We start from the raw sequence: 22,633 nt of genomic DNA, 5'->3' as shown, positions 1-22,633 counted from the left end.
GTTGCTGGCGGGCCACAACACCAGCGCCCAAAGTTAAAATGAAATACCTGTTAGTCACACTTAAATATTTTTAGACCCTGTGGGGGTGTGAGAAACGCCAATTCCTTCCCCATTTTGTCCAATTTTGCTGCCGGTTGGAAGTACAGCATTTGCCTGGCTTGGTCCTCATTTTACGTCCTTTCTTCTCCATCCTAGCTGTAGCTGCCGCTGAAGATGTCCAACAGTGGCCTCAACCCAGAAGACAAGCGGCCGGCCCCTCCCATGCGGAATACAAGCACCATGATCTGCTCCAGCAGCAAAGATGTCGGTACCCTCAACCATGGCTCGAAACCCCTGCCTCCTAACCCAGAAGAAAAGAAAAGGAGAGATCGTTTTTATCGCTCCATCCTGCCTGGAGACAAAGATATTGCAATTTCTTTCATTCTTCCTTTTTTTTTCTTTTTATAAGAATCCTTTTGTTTTTGTTTTGAGTTAAATCAGTGTTTCTCAGTCTTTGCCCCTTTAAGACCTGTGGACTTCAACTCCCAGAATTCTCTGCCCCTTTAAGACCTGTGGACTTCAAGTCCCAGAATTCTCTGCCCCCAATCTCTGCCCTTTTAAGACCTGTAAGAACTCCCAGAATTCCCCAGCCACCAAAGGTGGTTCCTATTTTTCTACTTGCATTTTTTACGTGCTTTCGGATTGCTAGATTGACAGAAGCTGGGAAAAGTCAAGGGAGCTCACTCCATTACGCAGTGCTAAGGATTCAAACTGCCGAACTATCTGATCAAGAAGCTCAGCGTCTTAGCCACTGAGCCATCATGTCCCTCTGACATACATACATAATAAGATGGTATAGGATAGATAGATAGATAGATAGATAGAGATAGATAGATAGATAGATAGATAGATAGATAGATAGATAGATAGATGATAGATAGATACATACATAGATAATAGATAGATAGATGATAGATAGATAGATAGATAGATAGATAGATAGATAGAGATAGATAGATAGATAGATAGATAGATAGATAGATGATAGATAGATACATACATAGATAATAGATAGATAGATGATAGATAGATAGATAGATAGATAGATAGATAGATAGATAGATAGATAGATAGATAGATGATAGATAGATGATAGATAGATAGATGATAGATAGATAGATGATAGATAGATAGATAGATGATAGATAGATAGATAGATAGATAGATAGATAGATAGATAGATAGATAGATAGATAGACACACCCATAGACAAATCTACAAAAAAACCATAAAAACTGGTTATGTAAATATATATGTATATATACAGTATATAAAGAGAAAATGTAAATATCGAGATATGACTAACTAAATCCATCATAATCCATAATAAGAAAAAACAAATTAAAAAATATTAAGCCAGTTTTTTTAAAAAAAAATCACTGATTGAAAGACTGAAATGATATTTTGTAGGCTAAGTTGGACTGTGCTGGCAGAAGCAGGGTCCTGAATTCTTATTTCGGATGATTTAAAGCTACAGTATTTTTACCCTCTACATGCTAATTTTTTACATGCAGGATTCCTCCCACAATTTTTTTTAAAAATAAGAGAAATAAAGAAACAGTAAGGATATAGATTGGTTTAGAAGCACGATGAAAGCAGGCCAAACCAGTCAGAAGTTTTTTTTTTAATAAAGGTTTTTTTTTAAAAAATCAATTCTGTCCCTGAGTGGTTAATGTTTTTTTTAAAATACCATCCCCAGTTCTCACTCTGTATCAACGCAGAGTTCTCTTCCTCTTTCTGCCATTCATCTGCAGCGGCAGAATTACTTCCGTTTTCGGTTGTGCAACCTGAAAAAGGAACTAACTTATTGCATTAGGTTCCTCAGGAATCGGTGGGGGGTTATTTAATTTTTTTTCCAGCTGGTGCTGCAAGATGCTTTACCAGTTGGATGGCTGCTTGCCCCTTTTAAGGCAGATCTGTCTGTCAGACTTCCTTACATGAGATGGAGTGTGGGCCGCATTACTTTCAGCAGATGGAGAAAAATCCCCAAGCAATTTATTACATGTTTTACATATCGATAAAGGCAACTGCAAATATCAAGGCAGTCACTAGTGGCAGCAGAGTGTAAGCAAATTCTGTCTCTCTCTCTCTCTCTCTCTGATGCCATCTAGTGGTTCTCTGAATCTCTGCAGCCCATATCATTTAACCTGCAAATAGGTAGTCCTCGACTTAACAACAATTTGTTTAAAGGTAAAGGTTCCCCTCGTACATATGTGCTAGTCGTTCTCGACTCTAGGGGGCGGTGCTCATCTCCATTTCAAAGCCAAGGAGCCAGCGCTGTCCGAACACATCTTCATGGTCATGTGGCCGGCATGACTAAACGCTGAAAGTGCATGGAACGCTGTTACAATGTTTAAAAAGTTACAATGGCATTAAAAAAGTGACTGTTTTTCACACTTACGACCATGTAACAGCTTAACAACTGTGTTACTAATTTAACAATTGATGCACTTAACAACTGTGGCTAGAAAGTTTTTAAAATGGGACAAAACTCACTTAACAACTGTGTGACTTCGAAGTCACAACTGAGTCGAAAAAAGTTACAAATAGTTTTGAAAAACTTTGCAGTCCAGAATGTTGGGTTCTAAACTTGAGTTAAAAAGTTGCACCAAGTTTCAGAAAAATATAATCCATTGAGACTTTTATTTTAGGTTTGCTTAAATCCTATTTCCCCTAGTAAACCCAACATATTCCGAGTGCAGTACAGGGAATATTCCTCTCATTTATGACCACAACTGAGCCCAAAATTTCTATTGCTAAGTGAAATGAATTTTGCCCCATTTTACAACCTTTCTTGCCACAGTTGTTAAGTGAATCGCTTCAGTTGTTCAGGAAATAGCACCGTTGTTAAATGAATCTGGCTTCCCCGTTGACTTTGCTTATCAGAAAAAGGGGATTGCGAGGCTGCAAGGGTCCTAAGTGTGAAAAAGTCACTTTTTTCCAGTGCCTTTGTAAATGAACTGTTGTAAGTCCGAGACTACCTTTAGCGAATTGGAAAGCATAAAACATAAGGGAAAAAGCAGGGAAGGAGAATTGTACCAGACCTCCAGAATACAGTGGGATTAGCAGTAGCACAAAAGGAAAGTATATTTAGTGCAGGTTTTTTTTAACAGAATACCCCTGAGCGAAAATGATTTCCATCTTCAATTGGAGGAACTTCTCTGCTTGCTCATAGCGTCGCGTTTCCTGCTCCCAATTCGTACCCATCGGTTTCAATTTTCAGATCCCTAAAAAAAAAAAAGTTTTTAAAAGAAGTAAAGTATTGTGAAACTGTCTCAGTTTGAAGCAAGGCAGTCATTTCCCCCTGGAGATCGCACAGTGCTTAGAGTGCAGTACTGCAGGCTACGTCTGCTGACTGCAGACCAGAGATGGGTTCGGACCGCTTCGGCCCAATAGGTAGTAACTCGACCGGACACATGACCGTAACCGGTTCTATCCTGGGCGCCGCCATCTTTATTTTCTGTTCTGCACATGCGCAGAACAATCTTCAATGAAAAAATGTAAACCCCCCCTTTTTTTTTAATGGTGTGCGCATGCCAGTCCCAGAAATTGGGTGTTTTTCGCAAAAACGGAGGAGTTTTTGCTCTCCCCCATCCTCCAGAGGCACTCTGCAGGCTTCAGCAGGGCTGGGGAAAGGCAAAAATGCCCCGTTTTTTAAAACGGGGGCATTTTTGCCTTCCCCCAACCCTGCTGAAGCCTGTAGAGTGTTTCTGGGGGCCCAGGAGAACAAAAACGTTTTTTTCTTACTGGGTAGTTTGCAGGCGCTTCCTTAGCTCCGGAGAGCCTCCCCCCCACACACACACACATCAAAACTTTTCGCCACTGTTTCGGTACGCATGGTTTGGTGAGGGAGGGTGTCATGTGACTGAATTGTGCGTGATGTCAAGTTGGCCATGCCCACCTAGTCACATGCCTCCCCCCCTCCAATCTATCCACAACCACAAACCGGTAGCAAACATTTTTGAAACCCACCCCTGCTGCAGACTGACTGCAATTTGGCGGTTCAAATCTCACCCAGCTCATGGTTGACTCAGCCTTCCGTCCTTCCGAGGTCGGTTAAATGAGGACCCAGATTGTTGGGGTCAAGAGGCTGACTCTGTAAACCGCTTAGAGAGGGCTGTAAAAGCACTGAAGCGGTATATAAGTCTAAGTGCTATTGCTATTTTCCTATGAATGCTGGAATTTCAGCATTCTTTCCTGACTTTAGAGATCTTTTGCAAGGATGGGCAGTCCTCGACTTACAACCTTTCGCTCAGTGACCATTTGAAATTACAACGGCCCTGAACAGAGTGACTTACATGACCATGTTTCACACTTACGACCGTCACACCATTCCCGTGGTCACGTGGTCCAAATTCAGATACTTGACCATTGTTTCATATTTATGACGGTCACCATGTCCCCATTTTGTGTCCTTCCGACAAGCAAAGTCAATGGGGGAAGCCAGATTCACTGAACAACCGTGTTACTGAGTTAACAACAGCCGTGATTCACTTAAGAACTGTGGCAAGAAAGGTTGTAAACTGATCCGAAGCTCACTTAACGAATGTTTCACTTAGCAACAGAAATTTTGGGCTAGCATTGTGGTCGTAAGTCGAGGACAAGCTTTACTTCCAGTAAGCCCATCCACGGATAAGCTGACTCTCAAATTTTTAAGCAAAACACCCTGAAAAATGGATAATCCGTGGATTACCCAGGGGGTAAGCCAATTGTAAAAAAATTAAGCCATATGAAAATTTCAAAGGTCCCTTTATCTGTGGATAGGCTTATCCCTGAATATATACCGTAATGTCTGTTAGCTCAGCAGGCCATGAAATCATTAATTCTTTTAAACTCAGGAATCTTCCTGCAAAACAGGTTGTTTTAGACCGCATAAAGGGTTGGGAATCATTAATATTCTAATACTTCCCTAGCCCAGCTCTTGTTCGTAGTAACCCCATTGCTTGCTTTTTACACTTTTGTAAGCCTTCTTAAACCAGGAATTTAAATGTCTGCTTACTTAAGAAATTTGCAAGCCAATTAATTGAATTCTTAATCCTCGCTGCTGCCCAGTTTTTTAAACTGCTTATTATAAAAGGCAGAAAATAGATTCTCGAGAGATGATTTTCCTGAAGTTGGTGACCTGTTGATGTGCAGGGGTTACGATGCCAAAAGTCCCCGCAAGCGTGGCCAGGTTTAAGTCTGCAAAAGCTAACCCCTGTTTTTCTCAATCTTGATAACATTAAGATCACGTGAAGTGTTTGTTAGATGGGCAATGGAGAGGCACACACAGGCTTAATGGTAACAACAGCTCTTTATTAAGTACAAGAAGTGAGAACCATCCAGCGAAGGTTGACTCTGACAGCAGCCCTTTTATAGGGAGTTGTCAGACCCTTCGACCAGTAGGATTAAACGACTGTTCCCGGCAGAACAGAGGACCTGGGTGGAAACCACTCAAGTTAGAGCAAGTATCTAACAGTGTTAATGCCACTTTATAAGGCCTTGGTAAGGCCACACTTGGAATACTGCATTCAGTTTTGGTCACCACGATGTAGAAAAGATGTGGAGACTCTGGAAAGAGTGCAGAGAAGAGCAACAAAGAGGATTAGGGGACTGGAGGATAAAACATATGAAGAACGGTTGCTGGAATTGGGTATGTCTAGTTTAATGAAAAGAAGGACCAGGGGAGACATGATAGCAGTCTTCCAATATCTCAGGGGTTGCCACAAAGAAGAGGGAGTCAAGCTATTCTCCAAAGCACCTGAGGGCAGGAGTAGAAGCAATGGGTGGAAACTAATCAAGGAGAGAAGCAACTTAGAACTGAGGAGAAATTTCCTGAGAGTTAGAAGAATTAATCAGTGGAACAGCTTGCCTCCAGAAGTTGTGAATGCCCCAACACTGGAAGTCTTCAAGAAGATGTTGGATAGCCATTTGTCTGGAACAGTATAGGGTTTCCTGCCTAGGCAGAGGGTTGGACTAGAAGACCTCCAACGTCCCTTCCAATTCTGCTATTGTATTGTATTACTTTAACATGGGACTTATTTTATCTTTGCTTAGTTAATAGAGGTAGAAATTAGAAGGTAAAAGATTATTGTTATGTAAAAGTTAACGATGAAATATTATTATCACATATAAGCAAGCATTATAAGAATCAAATAGAATAACAGAGTTGGAAGGGACCTTGGAGGTCTTCTAGTCCAACCCCGCTTAGACAGGAAACCCTACACCACTATCAGAAAAATGGTTATCCAGTCTCTTCTTAAAAACGTCCAGTGTTGGGGCATTCACAACTTCTGGAGGCAAGCTGTTCCACTGGTTAATTGTTCTAACTCTCAGGAAATTCCTCCTCAATTCTAAGCTGCTTCTCTCCTTGATTAGTTTCCACCCATTGCTTCTTGTTTTACCCTCAGGTGCCTTGGAGAATAGTTTGACTCCCTCTTCTTTGTGGCAACCCCTGAGATATTGGAAGACTGCTATCATGTCTCCCCTAGTCCTTCTTTTCATTAAACTAGACATACCCAGTTCCTGCAACCGTTCTTCATATGTTTTAGCCTCCAGTCCCCTAATCCTCTTTGTTGCTCTTCTCTGCACTCTTTCTAAAGTCTCCACATCTTTTCTACATGGTGGCGGCCAAAACTGAATGCAGGATTCCAAGTGTGGCCTTACCAAGGCCTGATAAAGTGGTATTAACCCTTCATGTGATCTTGATTCCATCCCTCTGTTGATGCAGCCTAGAACCATGTTGGCTTTTTTGGCAGCTGCTGCACACGGCTGGCTCATGTTATTATCACTATTACTATGTTTATTATTACTAGCACAGTTATTATTTTGTAAAAGTAAATGGACTCAGACAAAACAATTGATTAAGCGCTTTTGTATATTAAAGGAAAAAATGTGTAAGTATAAATTTAAAAAAAAGAAAAAAGAAACCAAATTAAGCAAAATAAAATTCATCAGGGGAATAATTATTTTTGTAATTATTGTATTTCTTTGCCACCTGATGGCTAGCAATTGACACTTTTGCCAGGAACTGGAATTTACTTCCTGCTTCCAGCAAAAAATAGCAAACAATGGCTTCACTTAATGACTGCAACAATCACTTAACTACTGCTAAAAAGACCGTAAAATTAGGCACAGATGCCCCTTTTAATAACTATCGCTACAGGTAGTCCTCGATTTATATCAGTTCATTTAGTGACCATCCAAAGCTACAATGGCACTGAAAAAAAATGACTTATATGACCATTTTCACACTTATGACCGTTGCATTATCCCATGGTCATTTGATTTACATTCATATGCTTGACAACTAACTCACATTTACGACAGTTGGAGTATCCTGGGGTCATGTGATCCCCTTTTGCAACCTTCTGTCAAGCAAAGAAAATGGGGACGCCAGATTCACTTAACAACCATGTGACTCACTTAACAACTGCAGTGAAAGGTCGTAAACCTCAGTTAACAAATTTCTTGCTTAGCAACAGAAATCCTGGGCTCAACTGTGTTCGTACGTCAAGGACTCTCTGTACACTCAATAAACCACCATCAAACCAGCCACATTATGGTCAGTTTCAAATGAAATACCAAGCCACGATTTCCTTAGCTATAGATTGCCAAGCAAACAATCACTGAGAATGTAGAACACATTAAGCCACAAATTGTGGTTTACAGTCCACATTAAGCTGGGTTCACACAATACATACCCAGCAACAAAGTCACCAGCATTTTGCCTTCAGCTGCTCATGTAATTAACCTGTTTTCTGGATTCACACAAGATACTGAATCAAAAACTAACCACAGATAAGGTGTTCTGATCCAGGCTTCCCAAGATTATGAAGCCGACTCCTCGTCCCAATAAAACCTCTTTTATTTAGGTTAAAGGAAATTCATCTCCAGCAAAGTCCTGGCCAAGAGTCTTTCGTGAGATTTCACAACTATGGATCTTTATCAGGCTTGGAGAGCTACCAGGCCGATATCTTCCAAACTCCATGCTGTAGCAGCAATTACTTGGCAAGAAGTCAGGAAGGGATCTTCACCGTAATGAATTGAATTGTCTCCTGCAAACTCCTCTCCCCTTTCACTCCTCTTTATTACCTATGGGAGGGGCCGTTCAACGTCCACCTGTGGCCTTACTCCCAAGTCAACCCTTGTCTCTTAGCCGTTTCCTTCTCCTGGCAACTCTGTGCATGCGCACACTGGGAACAGGCTCCAGCTGTTCTTCTGCCCCACTGATCTCCAACTCCAAAACTCCGAAGGCAGCTGATAACTGTCAGACGGCCCTGGCCCCCACTCTGCCTCCGGCACAGAGCCCTCATCAGAGCCTTCCCCAGACTCCAGGACTGGCACATGTTCCTCCCCAAACTCCTCACTGTTTGCCACCAGCTCCACTGATGGGCCACAACCCAAGGTCAGTGCAAAATGTTAAGCCAGGAACAAACTAACCTAATTTAGCATGCTGGGCTTCTGTAGATATTAGGACTTTAACTAATTCAATTCCAGCAATGTTGTGGGAATCTAAGCAAGCCACTTCTTTTTAATAAACTCTTTTTATAGAACTTACCAGAACTTTCTAACTTGGCTCCCATCTCCTCTTGGGTTTCCTCTGTGCAAATTCCACCAAGGAAGCCCAAAATTTGCTTTTATCCACTCAAAAGCCCCTCCCTAATCTCTCATTGGTTGATCCAGGAGTTACAGAAAATCCCCGGATCTACTAAGACTTCTTGGGGTTAATTAGCAAAAGCTTGACATATGGATCTAAACTACAAAATAGCCCTTTTGATTACAACCCAAATTTCTGTTGCTAAGCCAGGCAGTTGTTAAATAAGTTTGCCCCATTTGGGGACTTTTCTTGTCAGGCTGGCTGGGGAATTCTGGGAGTTGAAGTCCACACACACCTTAGAGTAGAATTGAATAACAGAGTTGGAAGGGACCTTGGAGATCCACTAGTCCAACCCCCTGCTTAGGCAGGAAACCTACACCACTTCAGATAAATGGTTATCCAACATCTCCTTAAAAACTTCCAGTGTTCATTAAACTAGACATACCCAGTTCCTGCAACCGTTCTTCATATGTTTTACCCTCCAGTCTCCTAATCCTCTTTGTTGCTCTTCTCTGCACTCTTTCTAGAGTCTCCACATCTTTTCTACATCGTGGTGACCAAAACTGAATGCAGTATTCCAAATGTGGCCTTACCAAGGCCTTATAAAGTGGTATTAACCCTTCACGTGATCTTGATTCTCTCCCTCTCTTGATGCAGCCTAGAACTGTGTTGGCTTTTTTGGCAGCTGCTGCACACGGCTGGCTCCTATTTAAATGGTTGTCCACTAGGACTCCAAGATCCCTCTTACAATTACTACTATTGAGCCAGGTACCACCTATACTGCACCTGTGCATTCTGTTTTTCTTGCCTAAATGTAGAACCTTTTACTCTTTGTTGTAAAGTTTGGTTTCTTTTTCATGACAGCCAACAAGAAGAAGGAGAAAGAACGGCTGGAGATCTCCCTCCCGTCAGACTTCGAACACACGATCCACGTTGGATTTGATGCCGTGACAGGCGAACTTACAGTAAGAATGACAGGCTTCGCTTCTAGTGTAGGCCGTGAAGCTACCAGTTGTGGAATAACATTGTGGTACAAATAAATTGGAACTTTGAGCAATTCTTTGCCTCGGACTCTGATTTAATTTTGGATGCTATTTGGAACCCTGACAGATAGACGATGTCGTATCCTTCCCCCTCTATTGAGAGAGGGACGTTCAATTTTGACCTAGATGGCCTCTTTGACCCCTCTTTCCAACCAGCGATCTTCTCTGTCCAAAATGTGGACTTTGCTGTCTTCCAGCGAGTGGCCTGTATCTTTTGAAGGCTACCTGTATAGCTTAGTCAACCATAAGTTGCAGAATGTGTTCAGGCAACACGTTACATGGGATAGCAGACAATGCTAATCGTTTGTTCTTATTATTATTTCCAGGGCATGCCAGAGCAATGGGTCCGCTTGCTTCAGACATCCAACATCACCAAACTGGAGCAGAAGAAGAATCCTCAAGCCGTCCTGGACGTTCTCGAATTCTACAACTCCAAAAAGACTTCCAACAGCCAGAAATACATGAGTTTCACAGGTAGGTCACCTTGTTTTTAGACAAGATCAGGAAGGCTGTTCTTGAGGAGGTGATAGCTGGGCCTTGATAGGCATTGCGTGTTTGGAGATCGACAGAGAACCGGCATTGATCTTGGCCAATCGGCTAAGGAATAAATTCAGATAGTCTTTGTCTTACGACAGTTCGTTTAGTGACCCTCCGAAGTTACAACGTGTTGTGGCCCATGAGGAACCTGGGCCAGTCCTGGAGTCTGCGGAAGGCTCTGATGAGGGCTCTGTGTTGGAGGTAGAGGTGGGGCCAGGGCCGTATGCCAGTTATCAGCTGCCTTCAGAGTCAGACATCGGTGAGGCAGACGAACAGCTGGAGCCTGTTCCCAGTGCGCGCATGCGCAGAGCTGCCAGGAGAAGGGAACAGCTAAGGAACAAGGGCCGACTCAGGAGTTAAAGTCACAGGTGGACCATGAATGGCCCCTCCCGTAGGGAATGAAGAGGACCAAAAGGGGAGTGGAGTTTGCAGGAGTTCAGTTCATGAGGGTGAAGAGCTGTTCCTGACTTCTTGCCAAGGAATTGCTGCTACAGCGTGGAATTTAGAAGATATCGGCCTGGCAGCTCTCCAAGCCTGATAAAGGTCTGTAGTTGTGAAATCTCATGAAAGACTGTTGGCTGGGACTTTGCTGGAGAGGAATTCCCTTTAATTGAAATAAAAGGGGTTTTATCGGGACGAGGAGTCAGCTTCATGATCTTGGGAAGCCTTGGTGAGAAGACAATGGCATTGAAAAAAAGTGCATTATGACCATTTTTCACACTTATGAAAGTGTGCTCCATACCTCCCATGATCAAAATTCAGATGTTTGGCAACTGGCTCATATTTATGACAATTGCAGTGTCTTGGGGTCACGAAATCCTCTTTTGCAACTTTCCCAACTGGCTTCTGTCAAGGAAAGTCAATGGGGAAGCCAGATTCACTTAAGAACCATGTTACTAACTTAATCACTGAACAACTCTGGCGTGGAAGGTCGTAACACGGGTCAAAGCTCACTTAACAACTCTCTCGTTGAGCAACAAAAATTCTGGGCTCTATTTATTTATTTATTATTTATTTATTTTATTGAACTTATTAGTCGCCCCCTCTCCCCACAGGGACTCGGGGCGACGTACAGAGCAATAATCAAGATAGCACCATAAAATCGTGCAGAGGAGGTAAAAATAAGTCCATAAATAAGCATACTTACAAAGTTTAAAACCCCAAAAATATTAAAAACAAAATTTCCCATTGTAAAATGACCTGGGGTGGCAAGATAGTAACGTTATGCCAGGCCGGCTTGACAAAACAGGTAGGTCTTCAGCTTCATACGGAAGGAGCGAAGATCGGTTGTTGTCCGGATGTCTGGGGGGAGGTCATTCCAAAGGGTAGGGCCCACCACAGAGAAGGCCCTACTCCTGGGCACCGTCCCCAGGCACTCTCTAGAGGACGGCACCCGGAGTAGCCCCTCCCTGTGTGAGCGAGTGGGTCGCAGGGATGTATGGGGCAGGACGCGATCCCGCAGGTAACTAGGCCCTGTGCCATGGAGCGCTTTGAAGATGGTAACCAGTACCTTGAAGCGCACCCGGTAGGCCACAGGAAGCCAGTGCAGCTCGCGCAGGATAGGTGTTATATGGGAGAATCTCGATCTCCCCATAATAACCCGCGCGGCTGCATTCTGGACCAACTGCAGTCTCCGGGCGCACCTCAAGGGGAGCCCCATGTAGAGAGCGTTACAGTAGTCCAGGCGGGACGTCACCAGCGCGTGAGTGACTGTGCGCAAGGCCTCCCGGTCCAAAAGGGGCCGCAACTGGCGCACGAGGCGAACCTGGAGGAACGCCCCCCTTGCCACGGTCGCCACGTGATCTTCTAAGGTCAGCCGATCGTCAAGGAGGACGCCCAAGTTGCGCGCCCCTTCCACCGGGGCTAATTGCTCATCCCCGATGGTCAGCGATGGAATATGCTGATTGAATCGGGAAGCCGGGAACCACAGCCACTCTGTCTTGGAGGGGTTGAGCCTGAGCCTGCTGTCATCCATCCAGACCCGTACGGCTTCCAGACATCGGGTCATCACTTCGACAGCCTCGTTGGGGTGGTTTGGGGTGGAAATGTACAACTGAGTATCATCAGCGTACAGATGGTAACTCACCCCAAAACCACGGATGATCTCGCCCAGCGGCTTCATATATATGTTGAACAAGAGAGGCGAGAGAATCGACCCCTGTGGGACCCCACAAATGAGGGGCCTTGCGGTCGACCTCTGCTCCCCCGTCAACACACATTGCGTCCGGCCAGAGAGGTAGGAGTGGAACCACCGTAGCACGGTGCCTCCAATCCCCAACCCCTCCAGCCGGCGCAATAGGATACCATGGTCGATGGTATCGAAGGCCGCCGAGAGATCTAATAGAACAAGGATGGAGGAACAACCCTCATCCTTTGCCCTCCAGAGATCATCCACCAACGCGACCAAGGCCGTCTCCGTGCTGTGACCGAGTCGGAAGCCGGACTGGCGCGGGTCTAGATAATCATCTTCCTCCAGGTGACGCGGAAACTGCTGAGCCACCACACTCTCAACAACCTTTGCTAAAAAAGGAAGGTTGGAGACAGGACGATAATTTGCTAGTTCCTTTGGGTCCAGAGAAGGCTTCTTGAGCAGGGGCCTGACCACCGCCTCTTTCAGGGCGGCCGGCATCCGGCCCTCCCCCAACGAAGCGTTCACCAGCCCCAGTAGCCAGCCTCGTGAGCCCTCCCAGGAGGCCAGCACCAACCAGGAGGGACACGGGTCCAGTAAACATGTGGTGGCCCGCAGTCGCCCGCGCAACCTGTCCAAATCTTTGATGACAACAGGGTCAAACTCCTCCCAGCATGGTCTCTCAAGACTAGTCTCGGACGTCCCCACTGGAGCACTGGAGTGGGTCCAACCTCTCCGGATATGATCGATTTTATCCTGCAGGAACTCTCCAAATTCCTCTGCCCTGCCCTGCAATGGGGGGTCCCGCTGCTCCTGTGACAGAAGGGAGCGGGTCACCCGAAACAGGGCAGCAGGGCGGTTCTCTGCGGACGCTATAAGAGTGGCACAATACTGACGTTTGGCCACTCTTATTGCCACAAGGTAGGTCCTTATGTAGGCTCTTACCTGTGTTCGGTCAGCTTCGGAGCGGGAGGATCTCCACTTACTCTCCAGGCGTCTCCTAAGGCGTTTCATCGCCCTTAGCTCCCCGTTAAACCAGGGGGCCCGGGTCGATCGTGGCCGTCGGAGAGGCCACAAAGGCGCCACCCGGTCCAAGGCACCGGCAGCCGCACTATTCCATGCGGCTACCAGGTCCTCAGCCCGGGAGCGGGACAGGTCAGCAGGAAATGGCCCAAGCTCAGCCTGGAACCTATCCGGTTCCATCAGGCGCTTGGGGCGGAACCATCTGGGATAATCTGGTTCCGCCTCCCCGCGGTGGGGAGTAGCGCCAGGGAAGTCAAGCTGGAGAAGTGAGTGATCTGACCATGACAGGGGCGTGATGACTAAATGCCCTCTTCCCAGATCACTCGTCCACTGGTCGGAGACAAACACAAGATCCAGAATGTGGCCTCGCTCGTGAGTGGGGTCCTGAATTACTTGAGTCAGACCCATGGCTGTCATGGAAGCCATGAATTCCCGGGCTACCTCGGATGCCTTTCCCGTTGACGGCAGGTTGAAATCCCCCATCACTAGTAGTTTGGGGGTCTCAACCGCCATCTCCGCGATCCGCTCGAGGAGCTCGGGCAGGGCCGTTGATGTATGGCGGGGAGCCAGGTATACTATCAACAGGCCCAACTGACTCCCTGGACCCCACTTTACGCCCAGAGACTCACAACCAGATGTCTGCGACACAGTGAATTCTCTCGGTGCCAGATCGTCCCGGATGATAATTGCTACCCCCCCACCCCTACCTTGGGCCCGTGGCTGGTGGAATACACGGTAACCTGGAGGGCACATTTCCCTGAGGGGCAACCCCCCCTCCGGGCCCAACCAGGTTTCCGCTATTCCTGCGAGGTCCGGCTCCCCCTCTGTGATCAAGTCACTGATGAGGGGGGCCTTGTTAACCACGGACCTCGCGTTACATAACATCAGCCTAAGGCCCAGGCTCTGCTGATCCTGTCCACCTAGTCTGCGGGGGTTGGTGCAAGCGACCGGGCGTATCCAGTGGCCCCGGTCTGCCAACCGACTATACGTTCTTCTGGTGTCCTCGCGCCTGCCCCTCCCTACGACCGTCGTGATTGGAATTCCCCTTATAGGGATGTTATTTCCTCCCACCCGCTCCGCTTCGCTACCTTCCGTCTTGACCCTCCCTTCCGTCTTGACCCTACATGTTGGCCTGGTTGTATCCATACCCCAGGGCCAAACCAACCCTCCCCGCTCCCTGGAACCCCTTAAAAGCTTTACAAAACATTTTACTAAAAAACCCCTAATCCCCCGCTTCCTCCACCTCTCTGGGTTAATAAACCCCTCATTGAGGTGGGCCTTCGTCAGGGCAGGGGGGCACGCCTGCGAGAGGGGGGAACCTCGCAGTCGAAGGATGTCAGACCTTGAATAAGTTGGGATGATGACCAATCTATGATTATGGCTATGGCAGGGTCTCTCTTTGTAGCAGGTCTAGGATGTAAGATTAACAAAGAATGAAGTAGAGAGATATTTAAAAGGCAAATAATAAGATGGGAGGGGACAGACCTCACAGTCCACAATAATCTACGTTCCACCAGTGAGGCCCAGGGCAGTTCTTTAGGCAGTTCTTTAGGCCCAGAGGCCTAGGGCAGTTCTTTAGGCAGTTCTTTAGGCCCAGAGGCCCGAAAGCAGTTCTTGGAGTATGAAGGAATCGCACCTCAGCGGGGGGGGGGGGGGTAGACGAGGTGCCAAGGCCGGCTGCTCGACCTATTGCTCTTCAGGGGTCGCCCCGAGCCTCCGGCGACCCCCCCGGCTTCCCTCTTCGATCCCTGCAGCTTCTTTCCCGACCTCCAGCCCCCAATGGCCTCTCCACCTGGCAGTTGGAAAGAAATATGGCGCCCGATATTCCAGCGATATTCTATTGTGATCGTAACGCCAAGACTACCTGTAATTATCGTTGTCTCTGGCTTCTGTTTTTAATTTCTGTGTTATCTAAGTTTTATAATTCCTCCCACTCTCATTCACAATGATCCGTCCCTCCATCTGGTGCAGAGAATTATTTCATGCGATCTAATCTCAAAATAAACTGTTGGCTTTTGCTGTGCTGTAATTAACACAGTCATCCTTGTAGAAATCAGAGCAGATTGAAAAGTGATGCAATGTTTGGGACAACTGAGCAACAACAAAATTAAAAGGCTGAAGGGCTGAATTCAAAATACCTGAATAGAAATACTTGTATTATTTTTAATATAAATACGTATTAAAATACGTATTAAAAAGGCAGTATCTTAGATGCAGATAGATCATTCATAGCATGACTTAAGACCTGTACAGACTAAAGACACTATAAGACCAGACTTGGAATATTTGCATCCAGTTTTGGTCACCACAATATAAAAAGTTTGTTGAGACTTTAGAAAGAGTGCAGAGAAGAGCAACAAAGAGGATTAGGGGACTGGAGGCTGAAACATATGAAGAACGGTTGCAGGAACTGGGCATGTCTAGTTTAATAGAAAGAAGGACTAGGGGAGACATGATAGCAGTGTTCCAATATCTCAGGGGTTGCCACAAAGAAGAGGGAGTCAAACTATTCTCAAGCACCTGAGGGCAGAACAAGAAGCAATGGGTGGAAACTAATCAAGGAGAGAAGCAACAAAACTGAGGAGAAATTTCCTGACAATTAGAATAATTAACCAGTGGAACAGAAGTTGCCTCCAGAAGTTGTAAATGCTCCAACACTGGAAGTTTTTAAAAGAGATTGGAGAACCATTTGTCTGAAGTGATGTAGGGTTTCCTGCCTGAGCAGGGGGTTAGACTAGAAAACCTCCAAAGTCCCTTTTAACACTTGTTATTTTTGACCCGGTGGCTCAGTGGCTAAGACACTGAGCTTGTTGATCAGTAGGTCGGCAGTTTGGTGGTTCAAAACCCCAGCGCCGTGTAACGGAGTGAGCTCCCATGACTTGTCCCAACTTCTGCCAATCTAGCAGTTCAAAAGCATGTAAAAATGCAAGTAGAAAAATAGGAACCACCTTTGGTGGGAAGGGAAACTGCGTTCTGTGCGCCTTTCAGCCTTGAGTCATGCTGTCCACGTGACCACGGCGACGTCTTCAGACAGCGCTGGCTCTTCGGCTTTGAAACGGAGATGAGCACCGCCCCCTAGAGTCAGGAATGACCAGCACATACGTGCGAGGGGAACCTTTACCTTTAAACTTCTTAATTCTTCTACCTTACCTCTAGCAAACAGGTGACTCCCAAGGGATATAGATATGACGTCTCAACTAGCCTTCGCCTTGGGAATTATGGTTATCGGAGTCTTTCCCAAGCATATAACTAGATGTGCATCTGAATGATTAAATTTCAGTTTCAGTGTTTCCTTTTTTGCTGGTTTGATTTGAGTGCTGATCTCTGTCATTAATGAGATATGATAGGCCTAATTATCTCACCAGATTCTGTTTTTCTTCCAGATAAATCTGCGGAAGATTATAACTCCTCAAATACTCTGGTGATTCACATTCATGCCTTCAATATCCAAATATTAAATTCTTTGTAGAATGCGATGTGTGAAAACCCACGGTGAATTGTTGCTTCAGCTGTCAACAGCCTTCACATCAGATCAGCGTTGAGGTTATGGAGATTCTGGGTAAATCCATTGATTTTCCAAAGAACAGTTATAGATATATCTGGATATTTATAATATTCCAATATCTAAAGGGCTGCCACAAAGAAGAGGGGGGAGTTTGTCAGCTTATTCTTAAGGCAGGATAAAAAGCAATGAGTGGAAACTAATCAAAGAGAAGCAACCTAGAACTAAGGAGAAATTTCCTGACAGAACAATTGAGCAGTAATTTTTTAATTTTAATTTAATTTAATGCTTCTAGACCGCCCCCTCTCCCGAAAGGGACTCGGGGCGGTGTACAGTTCATACAAAATATAACAAGATACAATAAAATTAAATATGTACAGTTGACAGTTGACATGGAGGAGGTTAAAATGCCATTAAAAGAACTGTACAAAGCAGATATAAAATAAATTCAAACCCCTAAAAACAAATACAGTAAATTAAAAAACTCCTAAAATAACCAGATATAGTACATTTGCCAGGAGGGACAGTTGAATTATGCCAGGCCTGCTAATCGGAACAGGTGAGTCTTCAGTTTTTGCTGGAAGGAGCGGAGGTCAGAAGTGGTTCTAATGTCGGGGGGGAGGTCATTCCAGAGGGTTGGGCCCATCACAGAGAAGGCCCTACTCCTCGGTGTCACCCGCCGGCATTGTCCAGTGGATGGCACCAGGAGAAGTCCCTCCCTGTGTGAGCGTATTGGCCGCAGGGATGTATGTGGGAGGATGCGATCCCGCAAGTAACTAGGTCCCGTGCCATGGAGCGCTTTAAAGATGGTAATCAGCACCTTGAAACGCACCCGGAAAACCACAGGTAGCCAGTGCAGCTCGCGCAGGAGAGGTGTTACGTGGGAGTACCTCGTACTCCCCATCACAGCCCGCGCGGCTGCATTCTGAACTAACTGCAGTCTCCGGGCGCGTCCCAAGGGCAGCCCCATGTAGAGAGCGTTGCAGTAATCCAGGCGGGACGTCACCAGCGCATGAGTGACCGTGCGTAGGGCATCCCGGTCCAGTAGGGGGCGCAATTGGCGCACCAGGCGAACCTGGTGGAACGCCCCCCTTGCCACGGCCGCCACATGGTCATCCATTGACAGCCGGGCATCAAGGAGGACGCCCAAATTGCGTGCCCGTTCCACAGGGGGCAATTGCTCGCCCCCTATGGCCAGCGATGGAATCAGCTGGCTGAACCGAGGTGCCGGTAGCCACAGCCACTCAGTCTTGGAGGGGTTGAGTTTAAGTCTGTTGTCCCCCATCCAGACCCCGACGGCCTCCAAACACCGGGACATCACTTCGACAGCCTCGTTGGGGTGGTTTGGAGTTGAAATATACAGCTGAGTATCATCAGCGTAGAGGTGATACTCAACCCCAAAACCACGGATGATCTCACCCAGCGGCTTCACATATGTGTTGAACAGGAGAGGCGAGAGGACCGACCCCTGTGGCACCCCACAAGTGAGTGGCCTCGGGGTCGACCTCTGTCCCCCTGTCAACACACATTGCCTCCGGTCGGAGAGGTAGGAGCCGAACCACCGCAAAACGGTACCTCCGACTCCCATCCCCTCCAACCGGCGCAATAGGATACCATGGTCGATGGTATCAAAAGCCGCCGAGAGGTCTAATAGGACCAGGATAGAGGAACAACCTCTATCTCTGGCCCTCCAGAGATCATCAACCAACGCGACCAAGGCTGTCTCTGTGCTGTGCCCAGGTCGGAAGCCGGACTGGCGTGAGTCTAGATACTCGGATTCGTCAAGGTGTCGTGGAAACTGCTGGGCCACCACATTCTCAACAACCTTCACTAGAAACGGAAGGTTGGAGACTGGACGATAGTTAGCTAGCTCCATTGGGTCGAGTGAGGGCCTCTTAAGTAAGGGCCTCACCACCGCCTCTTTCAAGGCGGTTGGTAAGGATCCCTCACCCAATGAGGCATTCACCAGGCCCAGAAGCCAGCCTCGTGTCACCTCCCAAGATGCCAGTACCAACCAGGAGGGACACGGGTCCATTAAACATGTGGTGGGTCGCAGCCGTCCACGCAACCTATCTAAATCCTCGGGGGCAACAGAATCAAACTCCTCCCAGGATGGTCTCACAAGACTCGCTGTTGGCGGCTCGTCTGGTCCACTGAGTGGGGCCCATCCGCTCCGGATCTGAGCGACTTTGTCCTGCAGATATTCCCCAAATTCCTCTGCTCTGCCCTGTAAGGGTGCCCCCTGCGTCCTCTGTGACAAGAGGGAGCGGGTCACCCTAAACAGGGCGGCAGGGCGGTTATCCGCGGACGCAATAAGGGTGGCACAATATCTACGTTTGGCCGCCCTTAATGCCACCAGGTAGGTCCGCAAGTAGGATCTTACCTGTGTTCGATCAGATTCGGAGCGTGAGGACCTCCACCTGCTCTCTAGACGTCTCCTGTGGCGCTTCATCACCCTCAGCTCCTCGGTATACCAAGGAGCCCGGGTGGGTCGCTGCCGCAGGAGAGGTCGCAAAGGCGCAACCCGGTCCAAGGCCCCAGCCGCCGCCCTATTCCAGGCGGCCGCTAGGTCCTCCCACCGAGCGCGGGTCAGGGCTACAGGTAATGGCCCAAGCTCCGTCTGGAACCTATCCGGCTCCATCAGGCGCTTGGGGCGGTACCAGTGTGGACCGTCTGGTCCCGCCTCCTCGCGGTGGGGGGTAGCGCCAGGGAAGTCAAGCCGGAGACATGAGTGATCTGACCATGACAGGGGTGTAACAGTAAAATCCCCTCTACCCAGATCACTCGTCCACTGCTCAGATACAAAGACAAGGTCCAATGTGTGGCCTCCTTCGTGTGTGGGGCCCTGAATTAACTGGGTCAGGCCCATGGCTGTCATGGAAGCCATGAACTCCCGAGCTACCTCAGATGCTGCTCCCGTCGACGGCAGGTTGAAATCCCCCATGACCATAAGCCTGGGGATCTCAACCGCTGTCTCCGAGATCAGCTCGAGGAGCTCAGGCAGGGCTGCTGATGTATAGCGAGGAGCCAAGTATACAATCAGCAAACCCAACTGCCTCCGTGGGCCCCATTTCACACCAAGGGACTCACACCCGGATATCTGAGGAACAGTGAACTCCCTCGGCTCTAGACCTTCCCGTATAACTACCGCCACCCCACCACCCTTACCCAGGGCCCGAGGCTGATGGAATGCACGGAAACCTGGTGGGCACATTTCCACGAGGGGTAAACCACCCTCGTGGCCCAACCAGGTTTCCGTTATCCCTGCAAGGTCTAGCTCCCCCTCAGAGATCAACTCATTAATGAGGGGGGCCTTGTTGGTTACGGACCTTGCATTGCAAAGCATCAGCCGTAGGCCCGGGCTCTGTAGTTCCTGGCCACCTAGGTTGCGGGGGTTGGTGCAAACGACCGGGCATAGCCAACAACCACGGTCTCCCAACCGACCTTGTGATCTTCTCTTGTCCTCGCATCCCCCCCTCCCCGCGACCGTTGTAATCAAACAACCCTCTATTGGAATCACTTGTTCCCTCTCCCCCCCCCGCTCCGCTCACTTCCTTCCCGGACTCACCTGTCCATCCAGCACTGGCACTGGCGCCTCTCCTGGCCTGGTTATCACACCCCCCCTCCCTGGAACCCCTTAATAACAATAAAAAACTTCTGGATAAAAAGCCCCTCAGCCTCCGTTTCTTCCACCTCTCGGGGTTCACAAACCTGTCATCAAGGCAGGCCCTTGAGAGAGCCAAGGGCCATACCTGCGAGAGCGGGGCCTCCCGCAGGCGGAGCAGGTCCAACCTCGAATAAATAGTTCGTTAAAAGTCCAATGGAATCAGGATGCTAATAAAGGTTGATAGAAAGTTGGTAAAAGTTCATAAAAGTTGATGGTTAATGAGTCGGGGTCTTAGAGGGAGGAAGGAGATGTTAAAATATTTAGATAGAGAAGAAGGGGGTGGGAATGATCGAATACCCCCAATTACATAAAATTGCATAAAACGACGAAGGTGACCACAAGGTGAGAGATTGTTCAAGGTGTTCAGGATGTTCCATGGCAGAGTGACCCAAACGTGGGAGATTATTCGCGCTGGTTCAGGGTGGTTCCTTCCTAGAGGTCCACAGAGACTTACAGTTAGAGTTTGGTGTCCCCTGCTGGCGTTGACAAGGCCTGGGGGGGGGCATAGGGGCGTTGGGAGCAGCCAGGGTATGATGGAAAAAACAGCAGAAGTCCAGGCAATGGCGGCCTTCCTTTCCCTCACCCGCCGCCATAGCCACCTTTAGTTGGTCTCTCCCGGCTAACTCACCAACTCCTAGCCATATCTTATTCTCCTTATTCCCCCCCCCCCCCGGTCCTAGGTTAGTTGCCAGCAGCAATGCAAATCTCTTGCAAATCTCTTGCGCCTCAAGCCTCACACCCATCTGACCTTTTTTGGTTGTTGTTATTTTGTTGTTATTTTGTTGTTGTTCTCTCCAGCGCTGTTCATGCCAGTATCTTTCACCTTGCACCATTCGTCCTGGGGCAACTCGCAGTCCGCTCCATGCTGCTATTCCGCTCCGTGTTACTGTTCTCACTGTAACCACCATTGCAGCCCCGCCTTCTCCTCGCTCCAAACAGCCTTCCTTCTGTTTCTATTTCAGCGCTCTCCGCGCTCTCAGCCAGACTCCGAACTCCTCCGACCACCCTGGCAGCCCAAAATGGGCTCAAAACAAGCCAGGGTGGACAGGCTATCAAACCCTCGGGCCTCGGATGGCATGAGGCCCGGCAGCAGCCCTAATCCATCGGGGAACTCCGCGGCGTTCTCCGGAGCTCAGGAGGCGACCGCCATCACCGGAAGCTCTCCTCCATCCCAAGAACAACTTGCCTCCAGAAGTTGTGTTTAATGACAAAAAACCATTAAAGAGGTTCGATCACATCACCATCATTTAATGAACCCCCGAATCCCTTGCTGGGTGGAGTCTGGGGCAACTGAATGGAGCTAGCAGAGTGTTTAATGGCCGGATGCCCTTCCTCTCGCCAATTCAGAGTTTTGTTCAGCAGATATATTCTCATTATGTCCAGGGAGAGAAATATCTCCCTCTACTTTGCACCGAACTCACAGCCTCCTGATTTGGGAGGCGAGAGCTCCACTCCCAGGCCACCCGCCACTCGCTTCACACCCAACACATCTTATGACTATAATTCCAGGCTCAATGACTGTCGTAAATTGAGGACTCTTAGAATTAAAATTCACGTCTCCCGCTCCTGGTATTTATCAAAAGAAATGTGATCGCTTGGTTATGAGGGGTTTAGATCAGCCTTTATTAAAATGCATTTTCTTTAAGGTTAATGGTCAAGAGCCATAATAGTAAATTTAGCTATTAAGTACCATGCAATAACGATGGAAGACGCTTTTAGATTGATTACACTTAATGGAGAGCTATTATCCAATTTTGCTGACCCGGGTTATGACAGTATATTTACAGGCAGCCCTCTATTATGGCATGGGCATAGATGCAAGGGAAGCAGGATTGAAAACCAGTCCCAGGATGTCTTGATGCACGCTTTCTGCGCATGCCTTTCGATGTTGCATGCCGTCACAAAAAGGTGTGACACTCACTGCTCATTTTGAGGTACACTTTTCAGTCTTGTAGGTCAGGGGTCCCCAAACCCTGGGGCATGTTCGGAATTGGGCCGTGTGAGTAGCTGGCGCCTAGCTCAAGTTGCACAAGCGGTGGGGCCAATGGGTTAGGGTTAGGGTTTGTTTTCTTGCACACGTTTCATTACCCAGCTAGGTGATCTTTTCAGTGCTAGA

At 47.6% G+C, this 22,633-nt stretch overlaps 1 protein-coding gene across 1 annotated transcript in view; it reads left to right on the top strand.

Annotated features, from left to right (window-relative positions):
• Nucleotides 1-213: 213 nt before the first annotated feature.
• The window catches only part of LOC309398015 (serine/threonine-protein kinase PAK 1-like), a gene marked incomplete at both ends in the record, with an annotated part of 31,563 nt that continues 9,143 nt past the window's right edge, over nt 214-22,633 (top strand). Inside the window, 4 exons of the mRNA XM_081964498.1 lie at nt 214-403; nt 9,482-9,582; nt 9,987-10,134; nt 16,732-16,769. Coding sequence (XP_081820624.1) covers nt 214-403; nt 9,482-9,582; nt 9,987-10,134; nt 16,732-16,769 — 477 coding nt within the window. The remainder of the gene's footprint in view (nt 404-9,481; nt 9,583-9,986; nt 10,135-16,731; nt 16,770-22,633) is intronic.

Source organism: Natrix helvetica (genome assembly GCF_964273705.1).
Source record: "Natrix helvetica genome assembly, chromosome: 12".
Classification (NCBI taxonomy): Eukaryota; Metazoa; Chordata; class Lepidosauria; order Squamata; family Natricidae; genus Natrix; species Natrix helvetica.
The sequence above is the reverse complement of the archived record's forward strand: the minus strand, read 5'-3'. Positions and strand labels throughout refer to the sequence as shown.